Source organism: Phacochoerus africanus, chromosome 15 (genome assembly GCF_016906955.1).
Source record: "Phacochoerus africanus isolate WHEZ1 chromosome 15, ROS_Pafr_v1, whole genome shotgun sequence".
Taxonomy (NCBI): domain Eukaryota; kingdom Metazoa; phylum Chordata; class Mammalia; order Artiodactyla; family Suidae; genus Phacochoerus; species Phacochoerus africanus.
In genome coordinates this window covers 23,039,132-23,059,376 of record NC_062558.1, presented here as the reverse complement: position 1 = coordinate 23,059,376, position 20,245 = coordinate 23,039,132, and the positions used below count along the sequence as shown (strand labels likewise).

Below are 20,245 nucleotides of genomic sequence, written 5' to 3'. Positions count from 1 at the left end.
CTGTGGAGACAGACAGAAAACGGATGAGTGAAGCATATGGTGGAAGGGAATAGGGAGCGTTGGGGGCTGTGGCAGGGAAGGGCGAACTCTGCTTAAAAGGGTTCAAAGGGGGACTTCCCGTCATGGCACAGAGGAAATGAACCACAGTATCCATGAGGATGCAGGTTCTACCCCTGGCCTCATTCAGTGGGTTAAGGACCCAGTGCTGCTGTGAGCTGTGGTGTAGGTCACAGGCACAGCTCAGATCTGGGATTGCTGTGGCTGTGGCGTAGGCTGGCAGCTTGCAGCTTCAATTAGGCCCCTAGCCTGGGAACCTCCATATGCTGCTGGTTGGGTTCAAATGCCTTGACCTGCCAAAAAAGTGAGCCCACAGCAGAATTCAGGTCAAGTTTGGAATCTTTGAAATAGAGACTTTGGGTCTTAAGCAGGGATGGTGTCTTGTGTCTCCCACTGAGAGCCTGGCATGGGTGCTCAGGAAATAATGCCAACCTGGATTAACCTGAGACTAAAGACCTCACATGATCTCTGAAGACTGGAAACTAGGGCTTCTGTGTATGAGCCCAGAGAGCCATAAACATAACAGCTGGTGAGTATTGAGTCCTGTCTACACTCCAGTACTCTTTTTTCCTTTTATTTTCCCTCTTCCTCTTTTTTTTTTTTTTTTCTTTTTATAGCCATACCTGCAGCAAATGGAAATTCTCTGGCCAGGGATTGAATCAGAGCTGCAGCTGCCAGCCTACACCACTGCCACAGCAATACCAGATCCAAGCCACATCTGCAACCTATGCTGCAGCTCATGGCAACACCAGATCCTTAATCCACTGAGCGAGGCCAGAGATTGAATCTGCATCCTCACAGAGCCAACATCAGGTTCTTAATCTGCTGAGCTACAACAGGAACTCCTACACTCTAGTACTCTTAAACACTGTTGGGAAGACATCTACTGCTGACAAAAAAACCTGTGTGCCCTGCTCTTGCATTTTGGAGACCCATGTGGTCATTCTGCCCTGTGTCACTTTAGGGCCACTGTGTGACAAGTAGGGACATCGTCTCCCAGTTCCCAGCTCCCTCTTACACTGTTGGGGCAGTCAATAACATTCCAGAAAGTAGACCCTCCACCAGCCTGGATCCCTGAATGACCACATGGAGCAGAGCCTCAACACCATCCCTACCAGGTGGCGTGGCAAGGAATAAAATAATATTGTGGACTTCCAGAGATTGTTATTTACAGTATAACCTAACCTGTCATGACTAAGGCCTGAGGGTTTTCCAAAGAGCAGAAGGCAACACAGAAGGAAAGGGTTCTGAGACCAGCAGCAGCCCCCGTGGAGCATGGAAGTGGTTTGAGCCCACATCCCAGTGGCTCCTGAGGCCCTCCTCCACCCCCATCCCACTCAGCAAATGTCTGAGTGAAGGAAGCTGAAGTCAGGTGTCTGCCATTTGCAACAACAGCCAAAGAAAACCTGACAGAGCCAACGATATCCTGCTTATCTCTGGGTTTTCCATAACCGAAGATAAAGTCTGGAGTACCAAGGAGCTCAGGAAGTGTTTGCTGAATAAACAAACATGTCAGGCAGCATGGTGCCTGACAGCTGCCAGGGCCAGACTCCTCAGGGGCCATTTCCTGCTGGAGCAGGTGGTTGGGGGCATCAGCCCTGACTGAGGGGCAGCCAGGGGTCTGGGAGGGAGCATTAGCTTCAAGGCACAGGGAACCGGAGAATTTGGGCCCCAGCCCCTCCTCTGTGACTTTCACGGGCTTTTGACCCATAAAGGGGTCATTTCAGAGGCACTCTTTCAGTAAGATGTGGCTTGTAGCAAAAGATTCAAAGTAGACTAAGCAAAAGGGGAGTATAGTGAATTGTGTGATGTGAAGTCCACTCATAGATCTTATCCAGAAATTAAAAACGTCCCTAGGTCTTAGTGCCCTTAGTTTCCTTGTCCAGTTGTCCTCCACGTAGGATCCATTCTCTGGCAGACACTCCCCTTGTGATGGAAAGACCCCAGCTGACACCTGCCTGCCCCCAAGACCTGAAGGAAAAAAGAAGCCTCCCCTCCATGGTTATCACCAGGGCCCTGGGTCATGTGCCCACCCCTGGACCAATCAGCGGGGATAGAAATGAGATGTTCCAATTGGCAAAGCTGGATTGGCACACTCGTACCTGGAGCCAGAGATGGACTTAACACCTCCCCTGTGTTTCATGGACTGAAATAGAGAGGAGGGAGTCCCCAGAGGAAAATCACGGTGCTGTTACCAAGCACATGATGCACCATGTGTGATGGACAAGGCTCCCTGTCCATCACATAGCCATCCATGTCCTTCTTCCCAGCTCACAGAGCCCCATTTTGTTCCAGGAGAGTCAGAAACTCCTGGCCACGGGAAAGACACCCCTAACCTCTAGCCTTGTGATAAATCATATTTGGTCTAAGACAGTCTTTTTTTTTTTTGGCTTTTCTAGGGCCACTACCATGGCATATGGAGGTTCCCAGGCTAGGGGTCTAATCAGAGCTATAGCTGCCAGCCTACGCCAGAGCTACAGCAACAGGAGATCCAAACCGCATCTGCAACCTACACCACAGCTCACAGCAACACCGGATCCTTAACCCACTGAGCAAGGCCTCATGGTTCCTAGTCAGATTCGTTAACCACTGAGCCATGACAGGAACTCCAAGACAGTCATTTTTAAATCCATCCCCTTTGCCAGATTTTCACTTTTCCAGCCTCCTTTACAACAATTAATGGACATGAGACACTGTTCTGGTCAGAACTCCTGGGGCTGGTACCACTGTTGCTTTCCTCTCCGCATGGGGCTCTGGAGTGAGAATATGATAGCTAGAGCTGCAGCAACCCTGTTGTAGCTATAAAACATTAGTAAATGGAATAAAAGCCAAAGCTGTGGGTAACATGGAACACAACATTTTGCGAGAATTCATTGAGTTCTGAATTTTTCTACCTGGGGACAGTTAAGAATTGCAATTAAGAGAGTTCCTGTCCTGGATTGCTCAGTGTGTCAGGGATCTGGCGCTGCCATGAGCTGTGGTATAGGTTGCAGACACAGCTCAGATCCTGCGTGGCTGTGGCTTGGTGTAAACCAGCAGCTACAATTTGACCCCTAGCCTGGAACCTCCATATGCAGCTGGTGCAACCCTAAAAAGACAAAAAAAAAAAAAAAGGAATTTCAATTAAGAGATGGTATCTTGTATCAAGAACACTTACCAACTAAGAGTCTTACATTAGCTCAACTAAAGATTAAATGAGGTAACACAGGAAAGGTGTTTGGAACCACATCTGATAGATAAGTTCTCAAAAAGTGAGGGCCAGTTTCCTATTGTGGCTCAGTGCATTAAGGACCCGATGTTGTCTCTGTGAGGTTGTGGGTTCAATCTCTGGCCTCACTCAGTGGGTTAAGGCTATCCAGTGCTGCCAAGAGCTGCTGCTTAGGTCACAGATGCAGCTTGGATCCAGTGTGGCTGTGGCTGAGGCATAGACCAGCAGCTATAGCTCCAATTCGACACCTGGCCTGGGAAATTCTATATGTCATAGGTGTGGTCGTAAAAAGAAAAAGCAAAACAGTGAGGGCTATTAGTATCCTCCTCCTTATCATCATCACTATTGCTGTACATCGTGCTTCCTCTATGGGAAATTCTCTTGGCTCTATATTCCTCTCCAGATACCATCCCACCCCATGTTCCCCTTCACCATCACACTTGTTGCAAGAGATGTCTATGCTTCCTAAGCTCACACACACAGTCAATCAGCTATGGCTTCCACCTCCTTATATGGCAGAAACTGGTAACTTGGAGCATAATGTCTTGCTAACTACCCACCACCACGTGCTGACTACAGGCCCCAGGGGGCCAGATCTGTGCCTCTCGAGGTCACCACTACCTCCGCTGCACACCGTAGTTATTCCAAAAAGTCACTGCAAAACTAACAGCTTGTTCCCGCAGGCTGGCAGAGCAGAAAGATTTCCATTCCTAACTGGTGGGTGCATCCCAGTCTGTGCCCGAGGCACCCAGCCATAGCTGAGGAGCTATGCAAGGTCTTCTCTGAGCCTAGCTGCATGGCCCCTCCACCCTCTTCATCCCCATCTGCATCAGTCAGCTAGTGCACAAAGTGCTATGTAACAGACAGCCCCGAGATCCTAGCCTCTTCGAATAATAAGTATTTATGGCTCTAGTATTTGGAGATTGACTAGACTGCTCATTTCTTTTTTTTTTTTTTTCACTTTTAAAAGTTTTATTGAAATGGCGTTGATTTACCACTTTGTGATAACTTCTGTACATACGGCAATGTGATTCAGCTATACACATACACACATCCATTCTTCTTCTTCTTCTTTTTTTTCCCATATAGGTTATTACAGAACACTGAGTAGAGTTCTCTGTGCTATACAGCAGGTCCCCGTTGACCAGGCTTTCCGCTGACCTGCTCATTCCGAGTGGACTCACTCTTGGATGGGCATGCCTAGAACCATCGCCAGAGCACTCATTCCCAGGTGTGTCTCTTGGGTCCAGTGGGTTAGCCCAGGCACGGGCAGAAGGGAGCAAGTGTCTCTTTACTCCAAGCTCAGAAAGGGCACTTGGTCACTTCCATCCCTCCCATGGACCAAGGTGAGGTGTAGGGACCCAGGAAAGGGTGCTGGTAGGGGCAAAGTAGCAGTCTGTAGTCATTTCCTGAGGCCACAAACTGGGTGGCTTAAAGGGACAGAAACTCATTCTCTTACAGTTCTGAAGGCCAGAGAGCCTAGATCCTATGCCCCCTCTGAGGACTCTGTAAAGACTGCATGGAGTTCACTGGTGGCTCAGCAGATTAAGGATCTGGCATTGTCACTGTCAGGGCAGGCACAGGTTCAGTCCTTGGCCTGGGAACTTCTGCATGCCATGGGCAATGCCAAAAAAAAAAAAAAAAAAGAAGACACCATCTTTACTGTGAACCTGAACTTAGCAGACTGACACTGCTGCACCCCTCACCTCCCCAGGTAAAGCCAGGCTGAGTCCAGCCCCACCTGAAGCCCAGGTGGACATCTGAAGTTCCACAGCAAAATAAGCCAGTCCAGGTGTGGGTTTTTGTCAGCTTCAAGTGGAAGAGTCCCAGTTGTCCTGTGGCCCGCCCCTCCTTCCCTCAGGCTGCCCCCTACCAGCTGGACATACTGTTAAGGGCCAGCTGGTGGTGGGGGGAACCACTCAGACTGGACCATCCCGTCTTGCAAACACCCATCTTGCATAAGCCTCCATTCCTCACCCAGGCTAGACCTGCTAGAAGACACCCTCCAAGGAAAGTCAGGAAGTCAGAACGCCTGTGGTGCCCCAGACAGTGCTCTCAGCCCCCGCTGTGTGCCAGCACTGAGTCAGGCCCAGAGCTGCACTTCTGGAGCTGATGTGCCCGTGAAGGAGAGGGGACCACAAGGGCAGGTGGGTACCCATGCTTGGAGAAGCCTTGGGCCCAGGCAGGTGACTCAGTGGGACTGGGTGCCAAAGCCTGATCTTCCATGATAGGCCAGTAGCGGTAGTGGGGACAGCCCTGCTGGGCATTGCCTGTGTGTCTGTAGGGTGGCAAGGGGGCTGGGCGGCAGCTGTAAAGTCACAGAAGCTGGACAAACTATGCCTGCAGGATGCAGCCATCCCATGGAGCTGAGCCCCTCCCTCCTCAGGGCTGGCAGGGGACAGGCAGAAGCCCCCAGGGTTGCAGTCTGGAACTGCCTGAGCCTGTCGGGGGATGGGGCTGTGGATCATCATTCTGATGGGCACCTTGCGGGGGGTGGGATGGGGGGGTTCTGGAGGTGAATTGACCACTCTTGCTCTCACTTCTGCCTGCTGAGCGCACACGGATTGGCCACGGGGTGAGGGGAATTCTGAGAAACACTCCCATTCTGTTGAGTCAACCTAGCACAAAGCCACCAACTGTACTCCAGGGAGAAGTGACATCTGAGTTAGGGCTGTTGAAGAGGGAGAGTGTGGACAGAGGGGGGTGATGGGGGTGGGGGGGGTGGGGGTATTGGGACAGTTGGGCAGATCCCAGCGGGAGTGGGTGGAGACCAACCACAGAGCAGATCCCCAAGGAGCAGGAATCAGGGCAAGGGGCACATTGGGGTTGAGTACACCCCAAATTTCAATCCCTCAAGACAGACTCTAACTTCAGACACAAGCCAGTGAATTGGCATAGGCTGGGCCACCTGAATCTAGTTCCCAAATCTTTACTTCCTGGGAGTTCCCTTGTGGCATAGCAGAAATGAATCCTACTAGTATCCATGAGGATGAGGGTTCGATCCCCAGACTCACTTAGTGAGTGGGTCAGAGATCCGACATTGCTGTGAGTTGTGGTGTGTAGGTGGCAGATGTGGTTTGGATCTGGTGTTGTTGTGGCTGTGGCATACATCAGCAGCTGCAGCTCCATTTAGACTCCTAATGTGGGAACTTCCATATGCCTGCCACAGGTGTGGCCCTAAAAAGCAAAAAAAAAAAAAAAAAAAAACCTCTTTGCTTCCTCTTTACAGTAGGATCACACCCCCACTCCCACCATGTGACTACGGTGCCACCCTCCCCCACCCCTCCCCCCAGAGAGGAAGAGATCAACTCCTTGCCCCGTGAGGGTGATAGTCTTGGCCGAGTGACTTGCTCTGGATGTGATGTGAGCAGAAATGATGATGATGAGGTTTAAAGCCCAGGTCTTCATCAGGCCTGCGTGGTGTGGCTCAACCCCATGGTTGTATTTTTTTTTTTTTTGGTCTTTTTAGGGCTGCACCCACAGCATATGGAAGTTCCCAGATTAGGGGTCAAATCGGAGCTGTACCTGCTGGTCTACACTACAGCCATAGCAATGTGATCTGAGCTGTGTCTGCAACTTATACCACAGCTCACAGCAACGGCCAGATCATTAACCCACTGAGCAAGGCCAGATATCAAGCCCACATCCTCATGGATACTAGTCAGGTTTGTTTCCCCTGCGCCACAGCAGGAACTCCCTGGCCCCTTGAGTTTTGCCAAGAAAATGCCTCAGGTGGTTCACCTCTTGCAGCCTAGTTCCCAGAGAGAGATCTTTTTTTTTTTTTTTTTTTTGCCGTGCCTGCAGCATGCGGAAGTTCCTGGGCCAGGGATCAAACCTGCACCACGGCACTGACCCAAGCCGCTGTCATGACAATGCCAGATCCTTAACCCATTGAGCCACCAGGGAACTCTGAGAGATCCTGGAAACAGACTGGAACCTGACCCACAGTCTGAAGCAGGACCCTCCAGTAGCCTGCAGCGTGACGAACAAGAAAGAAATAGATGATGTTCTAAGTCACAGAGATTCTGGGGCTGTACGTCATAAAGCATCACCACAGTGGGAGCTAGGACACCTGCCCACTCCTTGACTGGGAGCTGTCCACCCCTCCTAGACTGCATCCACGGAAGTAGGCTGCGTCCAAAATACACTGAGCTGCCATTGCCAGAAGAAGGTAGCAGAGATACTGGGAAGGCTGAAACCAATAGACATTTCTCACCATGGCAGAAAAAAAAAACTCCAGCTCATAAATATGGCACCAGGGGCTGGCCAGTTAGCCAGCGCTCATTTTCTGACTGTCACCCTACAAGCCAAAAGGATGTTTGAACCCCAAAGGAGCAGCTGGCTTCAAGGATTTATAGGGCCTGAATCGGATCTGTGAGAGCAAATTGAATTTTGAATACAATTCCATGTCAATTAACTTTGCTCAGAGCCTTACAGAAAAGCAATGACTCGAAAGCTGCCGGGGCTGCTGGGCTAGCCTGAAAGTAAACAATTTTTAGCAAGGCCTCTCAGGGGGGCTGCTGGGGAGGACCTGGCTGGGCAGCAAGCGGGGGCGGGGGGCGGGGGGCGGGGAAAGAGGTTTAATTAGGTGAGGCCCTGGCTCTGGGATGGATGGCAACCCCAGGTGAGCGCCTGAGCTGCAGTTGGTGACCAGGTAATGGCTGGGCTTCAAGCTACACAGCAATAGCCCAGCACTTGCAAGGCAGGTTGGGGGTGGGGAGAGGTTTCTCTGGCAGCATCCTGCCCTTGGGAAGGGATCCCATGTCCCCTACTGGACTGGGAAGGATGAGTCCTCTGGGCTGGCATGAGGCACAAGGAGCCACCTAGGCTGGCTGTAGACCAGAGAGCAGAGCCCCAGGGGCCTGGGAAGGAGCAAGTGGGAGGGTGGGAAAAGAGGGAGGGGAGCAAAGTCACCAAGAGCCACGGAGAGCATCTCCAGCATCTTGCTGCAGGAGGCGGAGCAAAGCCTCCTTCCCTAAGAACAGGCTCCTTAGGGACCCTGGTTGATGCACTTGAAGTGGGGCACTGTTGGGGCACCCGAACTGTTGTCCCCAGACTCACAGGCCGGGCTTGTCCGAAATGCAAATTCTCAAGCCCTGAGCAGGAGGAGAACATCTCTGGTATGTTAAGAAGCCTCCTGCCCATGGGAGACTCTAGGCCAAGGTTCAGACTACTCCCCACAGAGCTGCATCATCACAGCCTGCCCATCATTCTCTGTTTTATGGAAGGGACAGCTGATGCAGAGAAGTTAGATCATTTGCCCACAGTCCAGGCAATGTGGTCCTAGAACTGCCTTGCCCAGCACGTTAGCCACCAGCCACAAGAGGCTATTTCATTTCAGGTGAAAGTTAATAAGTAAAATGGACAATTCAGTTCTTCGTTTGCATGAGCCACACCTCAAGGATTCCAGAGCCTTGTGAGGCTGGGAGCCACCAGACTGGACAGCGTAGATCTAGAAAGTTCCCATTGCTAGTGTGAACGTCTAACCCCGCCTTGTCCACTGGTGGGGTCCACTCCCCAAAGCCCCACATGCCCCGCCGGGGAGAAGAGGGCAAATGTGTGTGCAAAACAACAAGTAAAAACAAGAAGCACAGTGGCCCTGCCACCCCGTAAACCAGCAGGAAGTGGAGGAAGCAGGGGATCCGTTGCACAGGCTCCCGCACACCCTGGGGAAAACGTTCAGAGCTCTGGGAGGGGTAACCCATCATTCTCTGCATAGTTGGCGGGGGATGAGCACAAGGCAGGTAATCAGGCTTCTGCCTCAGATCACTCCACCCTGCCTCTCTGCAGAGAGGAGTTTCCCTGTGCCCAGAATCCTGAGGAGATGGTGGCTGGTCCCTAAAGCACTGGCCAGCCACCAGGAAATGAATCAAAGGAGGGAAAAAAGGGAGTTTCCCTTGTGACTCAGTGGGTTAAGAACCCAGCTAGTATCCACGAGGATGCAGGTTAGATCCCTGACTCCCCTCAGTGGGTTAAGGATCCAGTGCTGCTGTGAGCTGTGGAGTAGTTTGCAGATGCAGCTTGGATCCTGAGCTGCTGTGGCTGTGGCTGTGGCTGTGGCTGTGGCCAGCAGCTGCAGCTTCGGTTCTGTCCCTAGCTTGGGAACTTCCATATACCACAGGTGCGGACCTAAAAAAAGGAACAGACGAGTAGACACAGTTGTACTTGAAAACTCCCAAGCATTGTTCTAGGAGGGTGGGGAATGGGTGACAGGAAAGGGCCCATAGGAACCTCCCTGCAGTCCTCACGATCAGCTCAGTGACCCAGGCTGCAGGTCTTTGAGACCTTAGCAGGCATGGAGCCTGGAGGCCCCTCTGGGTCCTGGCAGGGCAGGCCCAAGGGCCTGTATCCAAATGACATTCTAAAGTATGACCTCTGGGGTTCCCCTCCCCCGCAGCTTACACAGTTTCTGGCCTCTGTCCTCAGAGGCGAATTAGGGTAGCCGGAATGCAGAGAAAGTTTTCTGTCTTCCTAACAAGGCTCTTTAAAAATCAAGAGATGCTGCTGGCAGAGTCAGAGAGAGTTATAACAAAATCTGGAATGGGAAGAGGAGGAGCAGAACCCTGCTGGGGGGGGGGAGGGTCCGGGAGGGTGGGAGGGCCCAGAGCAGAGAGTGCCTGATAGGATGGGCCTGGGTGGGCTGGAGGGCCAACTGCTTTGGGGGCTGGAGCTCTCTACCCCTTGTATCCAGAAGTTTGTAGAACTGCCTTCCCCGGTGCCCCCAGGGACAACCCTGCCAAGAGCCTTTGACAACCCAGACCACACACCTCCTTGCTCTGCATGCATGGGGCCCTGGTGTGGCTGGCTCCTTCTCATCTGGCAGGTCTCAGCTCAAATCACCACTACTTGGAGTGGCCTTCCGAGACCACATCTGGCCCACTTCCACACCTCCCTGTTCAGTTTTCTTGTCATTCTTTGATATTGCTATTTGGCTCTGCATTCATGTTCTCTCTCACTTCTTAAAGGGCCATCTGTCTCCCTAGTGACTGCCTCACAAACAGTGCTGGGATGTAGGGCACTTGGTAAATATGTGTTAAATGAATTGATGACCTTTAAGATTTGAGGAAGACAGCCTGCGGATCCCCACCTGCAGTCCATCCTTACTGCAATCTCCTGTGGGTGAAAGAGGAAGTTCCTCTTTATAGCTAGCTTTCAATTCTCCAGGTGCCCTGTCTCATAGGTTCCTGCCCTGATGCAGCCCAAAATGCCCAGCGGCCCCTGCAGTCCAAACGGGGCTGTCTCTATACAAACCAGGCACCCCCCACCCCAACCTCCCCAGGACCTCCCACCCAGAGTGGTGAGGTGGGGAACTTGACCCAGGAGAAGGGAGAAGGGATGAACTTCCCTGTAGAACTCGGAACCAGCCTGCAGGGTGAGGGGGGCAGGAGACAGGTGACGAAGTCCTGGACAGAGATGCAGGGTAATGGGAGGCTGAGAAACCTTCACCCAGCTTTCACACACACCCACTCCGGATGTAGGAGGTCTGTCCCCCTCCACGACCGAGTAATACCTTTATGTCCCTGTATCAGGAGTGGGTACCCCCCACCCATGACCCCCTCATCAGGGATGGGGACGAGGACCCCCATCGGTACTTCCTCGCTCCCAAAAACGGGCGGGAGGGGGTGATGGTGAGCATGCCCCCTCTGCCCATGTTTGGCTGGAGATGCCCACTTTCCTGCTCATGGGCTCCCATTTAAAGATTCTTCCGTAATGAGGCCGAGGCTGGGGAGGCTCAAAGACTCCCCCCAAGCCCGCAACGGAAAGAGAGCAGAGTTCCAGCACCCCCAAACCGCCCACGTGCAGGGACTCGAGCCCAGGTGCGAGCCTAGGGGCGGGAAGAGGCGCGGCCTCCCAGCTCCCTCCCCCGAGGGGCGGAGCGGGGGGGGGGGGGCAAGGCCGGGGCTGTAGAGAGCGGCCGGGGCGGGGCCAGGAGGGGCGGGGCCGGGGAGAGTGGGTGGGACTCCCATCGGCTCCGCTGGAGCGCCCACTTCCTCTGGCGCTGGCTGCCTGGCGGAAGTACGTCAGTTGTTATCCGCTCCGGGCGCCGCTGCCGCCGCCACCGTCGCCTCACGAGCCCAGGCTCCTCAGCTCCGGTCCGCGCCCCGCCCGCCCGCTCGCTGGGCCTCTGCCCAGCCTTTGCCCGCCGCCAGTCGCCCATGGGGCGTGCCCGCGGGTCCGCGGCCGAGAGCCGCTGAGCGCTGGCCGTCACGCTGATGTGCGCGGCCGCTCGCGCCCGGGAGCCCAGGCCGCGCCGGGCCCGGGGCTGAGGCCACCCTCGCGGCATGTCCGGCCCGGCCCGCCGCCCGCCGCCGCCCAGGGCCCGAGTCCGCGCGGTCCGCACCGAGCCCGGCGGTGCCGCGTAGCACAGCGGCAGCGGAGCGGGAGCCCGACGGCACGGCCGCAAGGTCACCGCGCGCCATGGAGGCCAAGGTCCGTCAGAGCCGGCGCTCACGCGCGCAGCGGGACCGCGGCCGGCGCCGGGAGGCGGCCCGCGAAGCCCGCGACCAGAGCGCGTCGTCGGGTGACGAGCCAGAGCCCGGGCCGGGCAAGGAGAACACGGGCCTGCCCCGCGCGCCCCCACCCCGCGCCGCCGCCGCGCGCCCCCCGCGCCGCCGCCGTCGTGAGTCCAGCTCGCAGGAGGAAGAGGTCATCGACGGCTTCGCCATCGCCAGCTTCAGCACGCTAGAGGCCTTGGAGGTAGGTGGGCCTCCACGAGCATGCTGCCGCCCGAGTCGCGAGCGGGCCGCCGCTGGGGCATGGGCACACCCACCCCTTAGAGCTGCCGGGGCTGTGTGGGCCCCGCGCGCCTTGTGGGTTGCTGGTGGCGGACCCAGCAGTTTGCGGTGGGTTCAGGGGTGTGAGTGTCTTGAGGTTTTTGAAAGAAAAACCTCTAAATTACATTGTGCAAACTGGCTACTCAGTCGGCCTTTTTTCAATTGCGTTTCTGTTGCCAAAATATCACTTGATTCGGCTCAGGATGTACTCGGGAGGTGGACACTGCCGGACTTGGTAGAGGCGTGATTAAATAGATACTTGGGAATTCTTACTGTTTCACTCCTCCCCCTTGAGGTTGCTGTTTAGACGGGGAGAGGGAGGGTCGCATTTTAGTCCCTTCTCTGCCGCCGCTGTTTACTGCGTGCTTAGTAGCTTGGCAAAAAATATTGCTTGTCTGATTGAGTTATTGTGGACAATATTGGTTGAGCAAATACTTCCCTTCTCGCCTGAAACCAAGGGAGTGGAGAGGGAAATGAATGCTGTCAGGGTTGGCAAGTGGACTGGATTGGGAAGCTGCTGTCTCCTAGAATTGGCCTGGGTAGAAATGCCAGTCAGGCTCCAGAGTCCTGTGAGCCTCAGCCTGGCCACCCTCTGGGAGCCCCATGCAGCACTTATTTTAGGGGGGGTGGCATCTGCCGAGTTGGGGGTCCCAGTTCCCCTTCCTTTCCCTGGGGCTTGGGGGCCAGTGGCCTCGGACTCCACAGTCTCAGAGACTGAGCTTTGGGGGAGGGGAAGTCCCCACACTCTAGGTCTCTGCGGTGAGCCCCCTCCCAGGGGTACACCGAGTCTGTGAGGAGCCTTGGGGTCAGGTGCTGGCAGCAAGGGGGAGGTGGCCGGGGAACACGTTTGCTGCTTTTTGTCTGGGCACGTGGATGCGCAGAAGTGAGGCAGCTGTACCAGGGTTTGCGCTCGGACACAGTGCCAGGATCCGCTGTTGTACACATCTGGTGGGGCCTGAGATGACTCCTAGGCCAAGGGGTCCTCGTCTAGCGCTGGTGGGAAGGAGTGGCCCCAGGGCCGAGTTTCTGCCTTTGTAAAAGCCAGGTCCTGTCCTGCAGCCTCTGAGAGTGGCTACACCACCCACCTTCTGGATATGTAACTTCCCTGTCAGGTGGGGAAAAGACAGAACCCAAACTGAGGCCTCCAAGGCTCTGTGCCCCATGAGCTGGCCTCTCCCATTGGACATCTTGTCACACTGGCACATCACCCACTTTCAGGTTCTGCCTCAGGGTCTGCGTACTTGCTGTTCCTTCTGCCTGGGTCACTTGGCAACTTTGCATCTCAGCGCAGATGTCATTCAGAGAGGGCCTCTCCTCTGTGGCCTGAAGCAGCTCCCTTTCCCCTAGCTGCCCATCTCCCCGTGTTACTCTACATACTTGCTTTGCTGTCAATTACCTCTCTTTCTGAAGCTGTCTTATAATTTACTCATCCTGTTTCAGTGCTCTCCTCACCAGAACTTGTAGCTGAAAAAAGGCAGGTGCCATGTCTGTGTGTGTGTCCTCTGTGGGGTCCTAGTGCCCCATCCATGTTTGTGGAGTGAACGAGTAAGAGGAGCAGCTGAGGTTCAGGCAGGCTGCGCTCAAGGTCACTCACCACGCCCTGGTGAAACAGACCTGTCTATGCACTGCCTGCAGTGACTTGGGCTATACCCCTCCCGCGTCAGGGGACACAAAGTGCAGTGGTTTTGGGGGACATCTGCAAGCTAAGACCAGCCCTGGTGGGCGATAGTGAGACAGCTTGCTTTCTGCCTGGCATTTGCACAGTTGCATCACCCCAGGGCACTCCATGCATCTTTCTCTGCCCTTCTGAGCCAGGGAGGGGTCTGCCTGCCTTGGAAAGTACGGGGCTTCTGGAGGAATTGTAAATCAACCCACTTGTTTGGCCTCAGTTCTTACTAAAGTGTAGTGGTTTTCCCCCAGAGTTAAGATAATTTATATTGAGTCGTTAGCGATGGCTACCGTGCAGTGAAAGAGAGCTCTACCAGGTGCTGTTCTGAGCCTTCTTGTCTCTGCTGCATAGTTGGGGAGACTGAGGCCCAGCACCCTGAGTGTCATGGCCCAGCCTGCCCAGTCTCAGAGCTCTGCCTAGCCCTCAGGAGTTTGTCTCAGCCTCCACGTGGATACAAGCTGCCACCCCTGGAGCTTCAGCAACCAAATGTCAGGTGTAGACCTTCTCAGGAGGTGGGACCTGTGCAGAGTGCCAGTGTCCCTAGGGTGCAACCCCCACCCCCACATCCCAATGGGCTCCCTACCCCCTGTGCCCTGGGAAGGCCTTCCTGTCCCTGTGCCCCAGCCCACCTCCCAACCCTATGTCCCAGGCAGGTCCCAGGCCCCCTTAGCCTCCACTTGGTGTACCTGTGTCTGCCAGGAGGGAAGATGAGACACTCCCTGCCCTAGGGCAGCTGAGGCTCACTGGTTCTATTGAGTGTGGCAGACACTGGGAAGCACTCCATAATGTGGCAAGGGCGTAGTCAACTGAGGAGGGATCCCAGGTCTGGCCTGGCTCAGGGAGTAGTCACAGTCCTAGTGATAGACTTGTCTCCACTGGAATCCTGGGTCTAATGGCTGGAGTCCAGTGTCTGAGCCAAGGGTGTGCGGAGGCCACAGTCCCAGCCTGGGGTTGTACACCTGAGCTCTGGTCCCCCATCGACTTTCCGATTCTCCATGTATTTTGTGGGGGGCAGTGGGACAGTCTTGTGGTTTGGGTGGGACAGGAACTCTTTCTACTGTTCTCACTTGGGACAGACCAGTGGATAGCTTTTGCTATCCCTCTGGTTCCTGTGATGTCTATGCCTCCCAGTGTGTTGACCAGAGGTGATGGGAAGGCCCTTGGGGGACAGGCGAGAGCAGCGCTGTGGCTCTCTACCCAGGTCCTTCTGCCCCTCCTTCCCTATGACAAAGGATGCCCTCTGCCGCGGGTCCCGGGGGAGATCCACCTTGCAGGCAGAGTCAGGATGTGCCTGGCAGACCTACTATGTGCCTCCTGGCCATGCACCAGCCCCTGCCCTCAGTGCTCTGTCTCTGCAGTTCTGGGGAGAGAACAGGTCTGGAAACCACCCTTCTGGTTTGGCATCCACATGATTTTTTTTGTTAATTTGCTTTTCAAACAGTAAAACACTTTTACCTGGTTCAAAAGTCAAGCTTTATGAAAAGGTGTATTTTGGAAAAAGTCAGCTCAAAACTCAACCTCCCTCAGTAAAGTATTCTCACCAGCTCCTGGCCTCCTCAGAGCATGTTACACAGCTATAACCACACAGACTTACCATCTTGTCTCTCTCCTTTTTTGCAGAAGGAAAAATTATTCACTATATATGTACACAAGTCTGGGAGGTGTGTACCTGGGAATAGAGATGGAAAGGAAAACACCCAAAATTTTACCTGTGGTCACAAGTGACTTCCTTTCTCTAATTCTCAGTTTCCCACATTCTGATCCACATGTGTTACTTTTACAGTCTGCAAAACACACATCTGAAACCATATGTGCCCTGATCTGCAGAGAGTTGAGCTTGAGAAGCTGTGCTCCTGCTCCCCACACCATGTCAGCAAGTGGATATGGTATGTGGGTAGGTGGTCCTGGCCCAGCCACCCCTATCTGGGGGCTTGCTGTGCATTTCTGCTGAAAACAGTGGAGCTCTTCCCAGCTTTGAATGTGCGTCTCAAGTCTGCTGACCGTGGCTGAGGGGTGGGTTCAGGTCTGGACATGGCCTCACGGTGAGTGGGCTTGTCTGTGAAGGGTGCCAAGACTCCCCCTACTGTGGGCCACACCCAAGAGGCTCGGTGGTGGTGGGCTGTCTGTGAGCCAGGTTCAGTGTTCCTCAGGGGCCGGGGGCACATGATCTGTGCTGGCTCTGGGTGCTTGTGACCGGGGGGCGGGGGGGGGGGGGCTATGACACGGCCCCACCGGCCCTTGTACGGAAGCCCATGCTGTTGATTGGCCCTGGGTGGGGGGCATGTGCCCATGCATCCCTGACAGAGGGGGAACAGATCTGAGACCACGCAAGGGATGGCGCTCAGTGAGGTGGGCCAGCAGCAAAGAGGTCTTCAGCTAGAAAGCATCTGAGCCTCCAGGCCAGGGCACCTCTTCCAGGCTGCCTTCTGCTCTTCAGATGTGGGACACTGAAGCCCACAGAGGGGGTGCTCTGCCTACTATCAGAGGCTGGAATTGTGGTGCTGAGCTTGGAACCTTCCTAGACAGTGTCAGGCTGCTCCCCCTTGCCCCACAAGGGCCCAGAGCTGGGGGCAGGGGGGCTCTGCTCCCTCTAGGGGGGACCTTGCCCGCAAAAGAAAGCAAAGCCATTGCCAAACCTGTTGGGCCCACCTGGGTGTCTACCACCTCAAGGCAGCAGCAATTTTGCTAATTGTGGGAGGGCTCTGGGCCCAACTCGAGCCAGCACTGAGGTCCCTGTCCTGTCACTATCTCCTGTCATGAGGAGACAAGCGTTGTGGGAGAGCAGTATGACAGCAGCTTCTGAGGGCATGTCTTGAGGACTCGTGCTCACATACCCACTTCGTGAATGAGGATGAGGCCCGGGATGGTGAAGTCCTTGCCCGGTACCAGTCCGCAGGAACCACAGGTTGTCACCTGAACTTGGGCTTATCTTTCAGACTCTCTTGGGGAAAAATCTGAGCTTGAGCAGAGGGTGGCCTTGCGCGACATCTGCAGCCTTGTCACCCTGGGCTGACTGAGCAGCATTGTGGCCCTGGGCCGACTTCCTGACCTGGGAAGGGCCTTCCTCTCTGGGAAGAGCACCAAGGGTATTGAGGCTGGCTTGCAGAGCCTGTGGCTGCATGCATCTGGGCAGTGTCTACTGCATCACCTGCCACATGTCCATTGTAGACAGTAGAGTCACAGGGTGAATGCTCAGAGGTGACACACAGCAGTGGAGGCAGCCACAGCCCTGATGGACAGTGGCCCTGTCTCTGCTGGCCAGCCTCCTTATCCTCAGCCTCCCTGAGCTCCATATGGTCGGAGGTTGGCAGGGGGGACGTCTCCTGGGTTCTGACCGTCTAAGGTGTCCCCTGCCCCCTCATGGCTGGGGGTTGTATGCATGGCACTTGTGGCTTCTGGTCTCAGTTTCCCACACTGTGCCCCAGCCCCAGTGAAGGCCATGATAACAGTGAGGATGGCAGACCGTCTGTCTTCCCGACTTGTACCCCTCTACTGAGCACCTGGAGGCTGCACCAGTTGTTGGAGGTGGGGCGGCGTGGGCCGTGGGGGCTCCCCCGTGGCAAGCAGCGCCTATTTTCCCTCTGCCCCTGCTCTAATTTCTGGCCAGAGATGCGGGTACATAGTGTGCAGGTATGCACCATACATGGGGTGGGGGCTCCTTATCCCAGGTAGGTGCATACATATGTGTGTACACACTCACAAGTGTTATGTGTGGTGGGGCCCTGTCTGGGTATGCATGTGAACCCCCGTATGTGTCCGTGTGCTCAGGACCTATGTAGGTCCAGGTAATAATCAAGGGAACTATGGGCCCCGCTGACTGGAAGCCCAGTCAGCAAGGTACCCGCCCCCCCGCCAGCAGGGCAGCCTGTGTGCTGGCAGGGGCTCAGTCCCCAAACACTGTCCCATTGGGTTCTGCTCCAGTGGTGGTGGCAGCCCCCTGGAGGAAGGATGCTGGAGTCTGGAAACCACAGAATCATTGTGAGCTGGGGGCAGCCAGGGTAAAAACAGTGGCACACAGTGATTGGGCAAGACGCCTGCTAGGGGACACCACCATCCTAGCATTGACCTGTGCTGTTCACATGTTCTGTGGAGAGCCCTGAGAGGAGGAGACCAAGGTCAGCCCTGGGCAGATGGAGAAGCCAAGGCCTGGGCCTCTGCTACTGGTCTAGGGCAGAAGTCCTACTGGTCAGGAACAGGGCCCTGGTGCCCTGCTATGCTGTCTGCCTCCACTCCTCTGCCTCTTTTTCTGCCCATCTTGGTGACTGGGATACCTGCTGGCCCTAGCACCCCTTGAGGATATATCCCTGGGTGCAGTCTTCATGAAGCCTTGGGACTGCTGGGTCAGAGGTCTCGACGCCATAGGGGGTTGCACAACTGAGCTGTGGCCTCTCTCATCCAGCCCTTGGCAGCCCCCTCTCGCCTGGACTATTGCTCCAGACAGTTTCCTGTTGCTCTCACTCATTGGGGCCCAGGCAGTGGTGGCCCCGGGCAGGCCAGGCCAGGCTCGCATGGAGCTGCCAGGACTCTCAAAGTGACAGCTGATCTGGGAGGGTGCTGATCCTTCCTCCCTGACTCACTGAGCCCTGGCTGTGTGCTGCCCCGTGCTGCCTATGGGCCTTGTTCCAGCTGGAGGCGGCAGACTGGTAACTAGATGAGCGCAGGCTGAAAGGAGATGACTGGGCAGGTACTGAGGAGGAGCGGGCCAGGTGGGGCTTGCAGGTTGAGATCCCTGGGGAAGGTCAGTGAAGCCTGGAGGGGTGGCTGGGCAGGGGCGGGGCAGTCACTGAGGTTACCCGAGGCGCTTTCTCCCTTGGAGTTGGAATCTGAAACCTGCATGCAATCAAGTGCTTTGAGGACTTAAGGCAAATGTGCTATTTAGTTGTAGTTCTGTATGGAGACTTCCACTGCCCCCGTTTGCCACAGTAGTTCAGAAAGGAACACTCCTTGAGTTGCCCCCTTTATTCAGCACACCAGGACTCTGTGTATGGGGGGAGAGCTGACTCGACCCTGATGCCAACCCATGCTGTTAGTGTGCACACATGGTAGGGATGTTGGGGGGCACCCAGCCTGGGGAAGCCCCGGCTCCATGTCTTCCTTGGAGCAGCCATTTGGGGTGGTCACTGCCCTCTGGACTCTGCACAGAGCTGTACACAGTGACCCAGCCCCAGATAAGGGAGCATCCTCTGATGAGAGCTTAGTGTCAGCAGGTGATTGTGGGGAGCAGAGCAGCCATCTGTGCAAGGCACACATGTGGCCCTGGTGGCTGCCACTCACACACCATTGCCAGGGAGGAGTGGGAGGCCAGAGCACGGCCTGATAGGTGCAGATGCTGAAAGTCACAGAAATGAGAATGATGTCATTCAGGGCCTCAACTTGATTCTTCCTCACAGCAGCCCCTGCAGCGGGCGCTTGCAGGTCCCATTGTGTAGATGAAAACTAAGACACGAGGGTTAAGTCACTTTTCGAATCTCTGTGGCTGGCAAGTCACAGAGCAGGATTGGAACAAGGTGTGGGATCTGTGCTGTGTGGGGGCATGGGAGCCAGGTTGGAAGCCATGTGACCAGAGAGCCGCAGGGCTCCCACCTGTCCAGCCTGGGCTTCACCTCTCTGGCCTGGGGCTGCATGTCTGGCCACCCTGCCTTTCCTGTCCTTGGCAGGACTTCACAGTTTCACAGTTTCAGAAGTTTGCCCTGTGAGCTCTGATCCCCCCTGGGCTTCAGGTTCCTGGTGGGACATCCAGACCAGCCTCCATGGAACCTCCAGCCCTGTGTGGCCATCAGCCTTGTCCTGACTCCTTTCCCCCTGCCCCCACTCCACTGGTCACCCCAAATCAGACATTGTGCCACCTTGAGTGCCTGGCAGCTGCTACTCTCCCTACATACACACTCCAGCCTTGAGGGGGTATGTGTATGTCATGCTCATGTGGCCCCAGGGCTCGTGCTTTTCAGTGAGAGCCAGTCCCCACAGGGCACTTATCTAACCTGACACACCACAGCTGTGCCCTTTGACCCCAGCCCCAGCCCCACACGTTGGTCCTCTGACCCTGGCAGGCCCCCAACCATTGCTTTTCCCACTTGCTCCATGGCCCTTAGCACTTGGCTCCCTCCGACCACGGCCCCAGTGAAAATTTGTCAGACATAACATTCATTGCCTCATCTCCTGGATAAAGCCTGGGGCCCCCTGGCTCCTGAGATCGCATCTCTGCCTGACCCATATCCCCCAGGGTCTCCTGTCTGTCATCTGTGAAATGATCCCATATTCCCCTCGAGGCCTGGCCCTGCCCACCTTCTCGCCTCAGGGCTTGTGCTCTTGCCATCTCCCAGGAGCAAGTTCCTCCCAGCCAGCTGAGGTGGCCGGTGAAGCTAGCCAGTGTCTCCCCCTCCTCACATGAGGCCCCAGTTTCCCCGTCTAGGGGTGACAAAGCAAAAGTGCTGGTCGTGTGCCTTCCCCATCTTCTCTTCAAGGCCCTTCTTCCAGCTGATCCTTTGGCTTGTTTCTCCTCATCCCCCGCCTGGACAGAAGGCAGACACAAGATGC

At 55.3% G+C, this 20,245-nt stretch overlaps 1 protein-coding gene across 17 annotated transcripts in view; it reads left to right on the top strand.

Annotated features, from left to right (window-relative positions):
• Positions 1–11,277: 11,277 nt before the first annotated feature.
• The window catches only part of FBRSL1 (fibrosin like 1), an 87,719-nt gene continuing 78,751 nt past the window's right edge, over positions 11,278–20,245 (top strand). For 12 of the 17 annotated variants that reach the window (XM_047761469.1, XM_047761460.1, XM_047761456.1 and 9 more), the window contains exon 1: positions 11,281–11,962. In XM_047761469.1, coding sequence (XP_047617425.1) covers positions 11,684–11,962 — 279 coding nt within the window. In that variant the 5' untranslated portion in view covers positions 11,281–11,683. Of the gene's footprint in view, positions 11,963–20,245 lie in introns of all 17 variants that reach the window. The other 5 variants (XM_047761471.1, XM_047761472.1, XM_047761470.1 and 2 more) reach the window with 4 other exon arrangements.